Genomic DNA, 12,192 nt, shown 5'->3' with positions numbered 1-12,192 from the left:
GATACCTATAACCAGACGCAGACTAAAGATTCAAGTTTTGAAAAACGACAGCTAAACTTACAAGACTTGGACGGCGGTAGTCGCGACGCCCGGTGATATGTATTTAGTAATTACGCTGCCGGGGACCTGCAAATTATAATATTGAATTTATTTATTTATTGATAATACAATTCCATCAAACAGCACAAGCAATCAGTAAGTTGTTACGGATTGTTGTATTCCGTTACCACCAAATCTTTGTTTGTCTACAGCTAATTGTTGATACCAATGATATGTGATTTCAACACATAGTACATTATATTTTATCAAATTTGATCAAGATAGTACTTAATTGAATGTTTTTACAGTTGAAATTTTTCCAAAAAACAGATTTACAAATTGGCTATTTTAAATTGTTCAACAAAAGTTTATATCAGACTTAAATTGTTAATATCAGTTTTAATAAATTAAAAAAGTTATACTTCTGTTCAGGCCAAGCGTATTTTTTATAGTTGTCTACTACTGTAATAATGGTTCAATAAAACTCTTAGGGGCTGTCATTTGGCTGGTTATTATTTATTTTTCAAAACTAAAACATAATTTGAAAAATTGTAATGTGGAATGTATTGTAACTATGCCCTAGTATCAGAAACAAAGGTATGGACGAATTCTCATTGAATTCATTAGGTAAATGAAAAGTAAATGCATCAAGTAGTTTTAACAAAATATATCACGTCTAATTCATCTTTTCAGGTTTTCTCCTATCTAAAATTGATAGACAACATGAACACTGAAAAAACCGCTTTTCAGCTTAGACCAACTGACATACAGTGCATATTGGAAGATATAGATAAATACAGAAGTAGTAGCAATATATTAGCACTAAAATTGGTAATACAAAAAAATTTAGTTTACTACTTTTTAATCTGAATTTTGTGAGATTAATATAACAATCATAACAACTTTAATTCAGGTTTATTGAGACATTACAAATAGTTTACATTCTTTAAACATAATTGTGGAAATATATAACAAAATTACAATATTATGTATAGACTTTAATATTGTTGATTTGTTAATTAGGATAAATGCGCCTTTGTCGTCCAAATACCACATTTTAGATTGGTACACCAGTCTTAAAACATAGTTCTGGAATGAAAGTAAGATTTCTTATTTAGATTCAAATAAAACTGAAACAACCTACCATTCACTCCCTAGAGCCGGAATAAAAGGAAAGAGTACAGACTGAGACTAGCAACATAACATTTAAAAAAGTAACAAAGGTCAATTATTATAACTTTCAGTTAGAATTTTGGATTCCAATCTTGTATTTATTTAATGTATTTTTATAATATGTATAGGTAGTGTATACCTATATGAAAATAATAGCACTACAATTTGCTACTCACAGTATTCGGATTTTCACGTTTACGGAAATTTTAGTTCAAACTGAAAATAAATTGTAAAAATGCATTAAATATATCAAAAAAATGCAATAAGAAATGCAATTAAAATCCAAAAAGATCCAAAAATTAGAGTATAAAATTCACATAAAATGGTATTTAATTTCATTTTTATATTTATATTGATATTATAGGATATTATACATAAGTAAATTATATTTTACATGCATACATAATTGCATATATGCATTACATATATGTAAAAAAATAATAAAAATATTGATTGAATTTGAATTTTGTTTAATGGTTTTAAGAATCTGGTCGATTTTACATTACCAGAATACTACCTGAAGGGTCACACTTCAGTTGTGACCTATGAGCCGCACCGCGTGTGACCCGAGGGCCAAGTCGGTGGAACTCATAGGTTTTGATACACGCATTAAAAAATTAATTTTAATGATTTATTTTAAGGGGAAAAGGGGTAATTAAGAATAAGAATAAATTAGGTAATCATGTTACTGTATTTTACCAGGTTTTAATAATAATAAATTTGGCATATGGCAATACAATAGAAAAAACAATAATAATAATAATAATAATAATTTCGGCACATGGCAATGCATAGATAAAACAATAATAATAAGAATTTTGGCACATGGCAATGCATACAATTTAGGCCATGTTTTTCCCGGCCCACGAGAGGCGATGCACCATATCACTCATGGTTCGCCCTCACAGGGTTACCGGAAAAAATCATGGTACAAAATTTTATGTGCTTGTGTAAAGGGGTGACAGGGAGAGAACATATTACTACAACGACCGACGGTTTGTGACGACTCCATGCCTGGTTTTGTCTTGGCCACCAGTGGCCCATCGTTACCCTTAGCCCATCATGGCGGTGTTTTTACTGCAAGGAACCGTGTTCAGTTCAAAAAAAAGGTGTAGACAGGTCGCCGGTTGTCGAAAAAGGACGTGTAGACAGGTCGCCGGTTGTCGAAAAAGAGACTGTTGAGTCCGCGATAGAGCTTGGCTTTGGTCAGTGTCGGCGTTGTTGTCATTGTTTTACAATAATATAGATCATTTTTGGTGACAGGTTGTTCTGCCGGTGTTATGATGATGCCGAACGCGACCGAGGCGCTGACGGCATCGGCGCGGCGTGCGAACACTGAACACTGCAGGTTGTGGGGGTCGGGGGATATTTGTTACATAATACTGCGATCATTTACGCATCAGCGCTTGATACTGTTATTTATAAATGACTATTGTATGAGAGTAGGTACGCTCGGGGACTATTTTTAATAAATAATACGCCAAAAAATGCTGGGATGTTACATGGTATTCACTTGAAACATTTTTTTTATGTATTTATTTTGTTAAAATAATAAAACATACTTAAAGCGGCTGCAGCCGATGAAAAAAAAGTGACTTTTAGACCAATAAGATAGACAAAACTGGAAGAATTTGGTTTGACAGATTTTAATTTTGAAAACGGATTATGATTGATCAACAAGTTCACTAGGGAATGATCGAGGTGGATAATGGATTATTCTTAAAGCAATTGAGACAGTCCATCGCTGCATTTAGCATGATCTCAAAAGCAACTTTTTCAGATAGTGACAACTATAACAAAACTATTTAACTATCTGTATATAACGGTCGAAAACATAGATTACGACTTCAATCACTACGCCCAATATAATGTTCCAATATTATTTTTGAAAGCAGATTTGAATTCGTAACTAAAATATTGACAGTATAATTTTTCTGATTTTAATTTACTTAGAAATTTTAACAAAAAGAGTAAAAATAGATCATATTCATAATTCAAATTTAAATACATTGATGTAGAATATGAAAAATAAACGACAGTCAAAGCATAGTAATTTTGTGGAGATTTCAAATCTACTTTCAAAATTTAAATCCGAACATCCTACTAAGTAGTATTTTTTGAAAAAAAATTTTTATAGCTTTATAATGTAATATGTGGTGACATGTGCATGCGCGTATGTAAAATGCAGACGTATGTCCGGTCACTATGATGCCTCTATACAACGTGATCGGTACTACAAATTACATCCAGCCCCCTAACACCTAAAACCCCTTAACATTAACTGCTCTAAATTTGAGCCGCATCGATGGTACGTATTATATGTTTGATAGGAATATAAAATATTATATAGACGCACAATTTGTTTATTTCTCTTTCGAGTTACACGTTACGTTCAGCAGAATCATTTATGTGTAGTTGTTATGTCGTTTGATTTAATTTCGGAGCGAATATTATGAAACTAATGTCGAAAATACATTCTCTGCGTTGGTTTTTTTATTCTAATTTTAGTTAATTACACGAAGTAGTTTTAATCAACTATTATAGTTTGTACCTGAAATTTATCTTTAAATTTCAAGTATGGATGGTCAAAAAATGCTAGTCAGCGCCAATTATAAAAATATCAAGCGTAAAAATTATTACTATATTTCAAAGAAATTTAATGTAAAATATTTAAGGCTTTTACAAAATCGATTTCAGTTTTTCAGGTCTAGCTATATAAAAAAAAAACATTACCGTATATGTATTTGTGTACATTGCATACTATGGCAGATCACCGCCAAAGTACTCCCTCTCGTCGGCCGCACTGCCGCGGTTGGCATCACCGCCAGGCCTGCCACGACGCCGACCAGCGTCTTGGCAGCCCGAGCCGCCGCTAGTCTCTCCCTCGTGTTTTTACTTGCCAACAGGAAGCATTGATCTGCACGACCTTGTCGTCTATCTCCATATTGTGTTTTTCGACCGAGGATCGTGCATCTCAGATCATCGACGGTCACGAGGCCGCAGCTACGTGGCGCAAAACGACCGTCCTCGACCGTAACACAAATTTTAATAAAAGGTACGTACAAAGTTTTTGAATTATTGATTATCAAAATGCCCGAGTGATTTATTCTGTAATGATATGTTGTTTATTAACCGATTCTTACCTTTTTAGGACTTCTTGATTTATTATACTAATGTTATCAAATACTGTAAATTTCACTACCTATTTTCATAATTTTCTTTTTATTTCAAAGTAGCAAATATTGGAATATCTACAGTCAAAAGTGTAACTAGACCTTAAAGTTAGGGTGGTTGCAGCGAAAAATAATAGACTTATCGTAAATTGTTTGTATTACATCGTAAAAAAAAATCACAATTTTGTGTCACCTCATCAGTTATCAGTCCTCCTTATCGCCCACCAAAATGCAATAAAATGCTATACGAATTAGGTATTATCTAAATGAAAGGGGGACGGGGGACGGGTGGCCTTGCACTGAGTGCTCAGAACATATAGGCATTTAAAAAAAAAAGAAAAAAAAATGTTTTAATAGTAATATTATCTGCAATAATTTATCTTACATATAAGTAGTTATAACCATGATAAACTAATGTAAAATAGTTATAATAATTGTTGAATATTATTTACTATTGTATAAAAGTATCATCGTTGTAAAAATGGGTTCCACTTTTTTGCAGTGAAAACTGGTCAAACTGTTCTGTTGAACTGTCCCTACTGTAATCCTTAGTAGACTGACTCAAGCCATTGTCCCATGCCACCTGAGTAAAATGTGATCAGTGTCCAATTTGATTGTTATATACTGTGATTGCACTGATTGTGGGTATTCATTATCCATTATAAATTATTATTTATAATTATTCTTTATTATACCTATATAGTAATAATTTACTTTTTGGTCGTTCTGCACGAAGCATTCGATCGTTACTATAACGAGCGGCCGAGCTGTTAAATCAACTTCGTAGACGCGAACAGAGTTGGAGACACACAATCTCTTTCCACGACAGTAACATATCGCCATCTTTGACGTTTTCAATGGACGACGATGACAACAACAGTGCGAAAATCGAGAACAAAGATCTACCTAACTCAGATGGTATGCAACGAAGTTATATGAAATAAACATTCACATAAAACTTCATTATTTAGTTTTTGTTTTCCAGAAGAAGGCAAAGAATACCGTGAGAAACACACTGAAATACAGGAGCAGTGAGTTGTTCATTTTCCCGCGATGCACAACTTAATTGTGTTGGCAGTCGCTAAACAATTTGCATTTGAATTTTTTTATTATTATTTTAGGGTCTACCAGGACAAATTGGCCGGTATCCAAAAGCAACTACAGCAGTTGCGTGATGGGACACATGGGGAATATGTAAAGCAATTGAAAAAATTGGATGCACAGCATAAAAATGAGTATGTTAATATTTCTTTTTCTATCTAGTATAATGCCAGTAAAATCATGATTCAAATGATTTTTTTAATAATTTATCAATAGACTAATGATGACTGATTTGAGGCGAGACTGTTTGTTTGATGACATTGAAAGAGAATTTAATAAAGAATGGCGTCTAGCTCACAAAGAGTTTGAAGATCGTAATGCTCAACTCACTGAGACTTTGATATCAGAATTAAACGAAAAGAAAAAAGCTATAGAACATGACAATTTAAACATGGAGCTTTGTATGTATTAAAAACCCTTTTATACAGTATATTATTTTATTTTTTTATAATATTTGGGTGGTTTTCAGCTCCTAGCTCGTCAAATCAAAAGCCTGCTATGACAAGGAAACTGAGAAGAAGACCAAATGACCCAGTGGAGCCAACACCCCGAGGAAAACTTCGCAAACCCCCACCTGTATCAGATAAGTATTTTTTGTTGCAGGAACATGAAATTGAACAGGATGTAAAACTTATTCAAGACTCATTGGCTTCAATAGCATCTACTTCTACCACAATAACCCCTACAGTCAAAACACGTGATACAGTAAATTATTCATCCATTTGGAGACCAGGTTGGTTAAATTTACAATAACATTTTGATAGTATGTAGTATAGTATTATAGTATAAAGTATTATTCAAAATTATTTTTCAGGGTGTCTTCCGAGTACTAGTTCATCAACTGCAAGTAACATGAGTCCTAAAAAATGTCGGAGTTCAGTTACTGAAGGATCATCAGCTATTCCAAATACGCGAATTGAAGATGGAAAACTGTTGTTTGAAAAAAGATGGTATGAAAAATTTAGTTTAGTATATGTTTCCTAAGATAAGAATTATTATAATTTTAGGTATCATCGAGGACAACCTGTTTTTGTCGAAGGAAGACATATGGAAAAATTCCCAGCTGTTATACATGCCATTGGCAACGGAAGTGTAAGTTATTAAATTAATAAAAGAAGTTGAATATTTAAAAAAAAATGGTATTATAACAAAAATAAAATCTGTAAATCATTTCTATATTACAGATTTTGGTTAAGAAAACGTCAGACAACAGTCAATTTTGTATCACCTTGTCTTACCTATCAAAAGGCGAAATGTCTATACAACGTCGAGCTGCTGTTTAAACAACTTCTTAATATATTCAGATGTTATAAATCTGTCATTCACTTTATTTTCCAGTTTTTTTTTTTTTTAATATTATTATTATTGACGGCTTACAAAAATAATAGTTTGTATCCTATAATAATATTACATTTCCTGTTGTACCTTTTGAAAATGTAATTATTTAAAGATTGGTGAGGTTATTTTCAATTATTGTATTAGTATAATAAAATAATATACTAATACATTTTTTTCTGTATGGAATTATAAAGTAATAATTATTTTATTTTATTTATGTTTACAATTTTTATTCTATAAAGAAACGCTTCAAAATTTAATTTTTGGAATATACTCCTCAGCCAGTATATCAGTCACCTTACGTTTGATGTGCGACACATTTTGTTCAATATACTTCCAGTTAGTCACAGTATCTTGAAGTAATACTTGAGATTTGTCAAATTGTTGATCAATTTTGTTCATTTGATTCATGGCGTTAATATACATTTGCTTGTTGAATGTTGTAAGATTTGAATAAAACTGATTATTTTGTTCTTCTAGAACAAATTGAATTAAAATATTATTGAACAGTTGTTCATTAATTATGGTGGACATTTAACAGCAATAATATTATACTAAAGTAACTTACTTAATACTCTATGCAGTAAAGTGTCTTTAGAAATTTTAAAATTTTTGTAATGGCCGACAAAACTTTCTCTTCTTATTTGACTTTTTCTATTTTTTACAATAACTTTAATTTAGGAAAAGCAGTAGATATGTAGAAACACTTAAAATAACAAACTAAACAACTTGCAATTATTCAAAAGTGAATAGTTGTTTAAATAAATATTTTGACATACCTACTTGAATTGCTTGCTTTTTGAAAGTCAACATAAATAATAAGTTTTGACTTTCAACCCTGATTCCTTAAAACTAGTTCTACACTAAAAACCTTTAAATATTCAATTTAGTTTCTTCTAAAAATTCTTTATGTACACAAAATAAAGATAGCAAGTACTTACAACATGCTGTTTTATAATCAATGTAACAAAATAAAAATATAAAGTACACATTTTTGAAAAAATATTTTGAATATAGGCATTACTCAAACAAAACTTGAAATCGATAAAATAATAAAATATATATAATAATCACTGAGATATTTTAACACTTGAAATCACCAACAATTTAAAAAAATCACTAGCACACGAGTACATACGTAATCCATAATCTCTTAGGGTATTTATTTTTAAGATTTTAAGTAAAACTTTAGAATACCAAATCAATTTTTGAGTTATTAAGAATTAATATTTAATATATAGTTGCTCTTCACTTAGGATGAATAAAACTTTTTGGATTTAACCTAAGTGTGATCTCACAATAAGTGACAACTTTTAAATGGTAGACCATAATCGTTTTGGAATGTTTGCATTTTTGACACGAGCTTATCAGCAACATAGCATTCAACCCATCTTAATGGACCACCAGAAAACGGAGAAAATCCAAGACCAAACACAGCACCAATATCACCTTCAGTATGAAACATTTGATTGCAACATAAATAATAATAAAATACATTATAAAATACTTATTTTGGAATTTTCTAATAATTTTATTTTTCTAAAATATTTTATACGTTGTAAATTATTAATAGTGTATGAACACATACAGAAGTTAAAAACCATAGACCTCTTACCACTCAATTTATTTTAAAGCAGTATATGGGTTCAACATTTATTTAAGATAGAAAATAAAGAAAACATTAAAAAAATATTTTTAAAATTTTTATCTCATAAAATTCAATCAAATAAATTTTCTTTGCAAATGTAGAACAAAATATGAACACAGGATAATAAAAACGCTGGTTTAAAAATGAAAATCGTAAACTTGATCCCAAATAAAATTTATTGATGGCTGATGGTATAATAATAATATTTATATACATAATTCTAAATAAAAACTATTTAATCACACTGGACATATTTTATCAAGAAACAGGAAAATTACTTAGTTATTAAGAAATTTATTAGAACTTTTGTTAAACACAGTTTTTAATTACTGACGTATTCATGGGGAAAAAAGTATATGCCAAAGTATTAATTAATAATATATAGTTTACAATGTATTTTGTGATGAAAAGTCGATGAAATTTTACCAATTAAATTGAATTGGTTCCAAAAAATATATAAAATATAACAGAATCGTAGTTTATGTCTATATATATATATATAAATATTCACCAGGCTATTCAGAATTGATTCATCCAAACATAAAACTAGGTACCTCATTTATAAATCTGGATACAATACGTAGAGTTATTGATTTTCAACAGATTGTCCATCTAGCGGTTGAAGCATGAAATTTTCTAACAAACTGATAGCTTTATTATTTTCTGGTCTACTTTTGTTATCAGCTTTGTACACAAAGTAACCTTTACCAGATTTTCTACCTAAAATTATGTAATAAGATAAAAAAAATAAATACAATTATATAAATGTTTTTAATTATTACATAGGTTAGGTTATGATAACAATCATTATTAGCGATTTTCAACTGGGATGTTATGGACTATTAGTAGGTGTGCCAAACAATCATTAAAAAAATATAAACATATTCATATTTTATACATATTTTTACATTTTTAAAAATAAAAATAACAAAAAAATAATTAGGTAATCAAGATTAAATTTTACATTTGTATAATAATCGACTGAATTTGTATTTTATTCTAATTAGAATATTATACTACTAGATTCAGAGTGATTAATGTATTCGTTTAACAATAATGAGTTGTTCATAAAATTTTTTTTAAAATATCTGTCCGTTAAGAGAAGTAAAAATGCATCAAATTTTAGATAATTTGTTACAAAAATCTCATATGTATTAACAATTAAAAAAATTCCAAAAATAGTGCAACACACCTGCTTGGTTAAACCAAGTGGCTGTCAATATTAATTTTATACCTAATCCTATCCAGTTATAAGGAGTAGTTGGCGAAATTGGAGAATTATGACGGCTATGGAATTTAAAAATGTCCATTTCAAAAGGGTTCAACGTGTCCAAATGTCAAACATTTTAAAAATGTTTTGATTCTTCATAATTTGAGTCACTCATATAACAAACATACCGTTTATTAAGCATACCACTAAAACGTATAGAATAAAACAATACAAGATGTCCATAATAATTATAATTATAATTTATTATAGCAATTTAAATTACATTATACACATAAACATAAAAAAGTATATACATATATATATTTTATATATTATGTGTACAGAGATTTATGAACATGAATAAAATAATTTGAATCATATAACAATAATGTTTAACTGCTAATAATATAACAAAGAATTTTTTACTATCCCAATAAAATATATATATATATTCCCATTGATAAGAATTAAATTTAAACACATACCAATTAAGAAATATACGAATAATTCTCTTCCCCAACTCGATTTAAGAACGGCCTAGTTATAATTTTTTTTGTTTTAAGTAATGATTACTTTATTGAGAAAAAAATATTACTTTTAGATAATGAAATTCACATAATTATACTAAAAATATTGGAAATCTTTTCTAAATATTTTTAAGTTCTATAATAGTATATTTTAATAGTTAATACTAATTCAATGTTGAACGGAGATCATTTTATATAATTTTTCAAAAAATCTAGTCATTACATTGCATAAAAAGAAACTGGCACATTAGAAAATTGTTTATTTTGATTTCACACATATACAAATACATAACTAACCAATGGAGTAAGTATACAACCATGAATACGCACATCTTAACATAAGGAAACAATAATTTAAAGTTTCAAAAAAAAATTGTACATAATTAAACATGGCATGAGATTACACAAAATAATTTTATCATTTTAGATAATTTGATACAAAAATCTCATATGTATTAACAATTAAAAAAATACCAAAAATAGTGCAACACACCTGCTTGGTTAAACCAAGTGGCTGTCAATATTAATTTTATACCTAATCCTATCCAGTTATAAGGAGTAGTTGGCTTTTCCCTCTACACAAACTGGTCTTCAGGACCGGGTTGTTGGACTGATATAAATAAAGTTTTTTAAGTTATATTTTAAAGGTCCTAGAAACTTATGACCTGCGTTCATAAACCAACACAATCGAACACGACTTAGCAACGTATACAATAATTAAATATAAATAATAAATAATAAATTTTATTAAATGTCTAAAATAGTTATATTATTATACAGTACACAAAACCTAAGTAACCCTATTGTTGAGGGTAGTTTATTGAAGATCACATGAGTAGCAGAGTACTGTAGATAACTCTAATGTGTAAACGAATTACAAATAAATGTGTTTGACATAATATATTATTATAGTGTTCGACAATTAATTTTCCACTGTAACGAATGGATTTTTTATACTATATGTAAATACAGTTTTGACTGAACACGTGAGTGGTGTATTTAATCAACATTAATTGTTCAAGAATCAAGAATATGTTATAAGATATATTATCTACTTAATATTAAGTAAGTATCAATTTATTTATGATCAGTGTATACTTCCAAAGATGAGTAAACAATCTGGGTTTTTAAAATGGAAGAGAAATAGAATTATAAAAAATGACTTACATAATCTAGCCTTATTAAGAACAAAATATAGTATTGTCACTACTGAAAATAATAGTTTGTCAAAACCACCAGCCCCAGGAGTGAATAATAGTAATTTCCCACCAAATGTTCATGCCTCTCAATCTAATGACATTTTGTTATTTGAACATCAATTTGAACCTAGAGTACACTGTTCATCAAATAATATTTCAGAAATAACAACCAATACAAATGTAAATACTTATTGCAATACACCACCAGAAGACAGCATCATTGTTGTTCGCTACACAATTTCTAGTGACATACAAGATGATTTATTATTATCACAACAAATAACTGAGAAACTTAAACTCTGGGCTGTTCCTTGTAAAATATCATATTTGTCTTTAAGAGAGTTACTAAAAATTATATGCTTGACACCTGGGCTAGAGAATACTCTTAAAGATCCTAGGATATTTGTACATACACCTAGAAATACTATTACACGCAATGTTAAAATGTTTTATGTATAGTTAATAATGTTAAAATGTCTCCTAATACATTTCCAATCGGTATCTATCATGGAAATGATAAGCCATCAAGTTTTAATGATTTTCTTGAAGAATGTGTTGACGAGTCTGTAATATTAACAACTCAAGGCTTAAATATTAAAGATAAATCTGTATTGTTCAAAATAACTATGTTTTTATTTGATGCAGTTGCAAAAGCAAGTGTGTTATATATTAATGGACATTCTGGTTATTCGTCTTGCACTACATGTATCCAAGGAGGTGAATATATAATTAATAGAATTTGGTTCCTAGAAATATAATTTATTAAAAGAACAAATACCGAGTT

General features: G+C 29.3%; 1 protein-coding gene and 1 pseudogene across 1 annotated transcript; one reads left to right on the top strand and one right to left on the bottom strand.

Moving 5' to 3' along the window:
• The first annotated feature begins 762 nt into the window (after positions 1 to 762).
• On the top strand, positions 763 to 6,769 carry LOC132942929 (sin3 histone deacetylase corepressor complex component SDS3-like). The gene is made up of 11 exons (XM_061011680.1): positions 763 to 870; positions 2,249 to 2,417; positions 2,476 to 2,560; positions 5,173 to 5,303; positions 5,371 to 5,416; positions 5,507 to 5,620; positions 5,703 to 5,887; positions 5,956 to 6,219; positions 6,301 to 6,436; positions 6,494 to 6,578; positions 6,671 to 6,769. The coding sequence occupies exons 1-11, from the start codon at positions 763 to 765 to the stop codon at positions 6,767 to 6,769; spliced, it is 1,422 nt and encodes a 473-aa protein (XP_060867663.1).
• A 304-nt stretch (positions 6,770 to 7,073) lies between these two features.
• Positions 7,074 to 12,192, bottom strand: part of LOC132942857 (uncharacterized) — a 41,441-nt pseudogene continuing 36,322 nt past the window's right edge.

The sequence above is a fragment of the Metopolophium dirhodum genome, chromosome 1 (genome assembly GCF_019925205.1).
Source record: "Metopolophium dirhodum isolate CAU chromosome 1, ASM1992520v1, whole genome shotgun sequence".
In the NCBI taxonomy this organism is placed as follows: Eukaryota; Metazoa; Arthropoda; class Insecta; order Hemiptera; family Aphididae; genus Metopolophium; species Metopolophium dirhodum.
The sequence above is the reverse complement of the archived record's forward strand: the minus strand, read 5'-3'. Positions and strand labels throughout refer to the sequence as shown.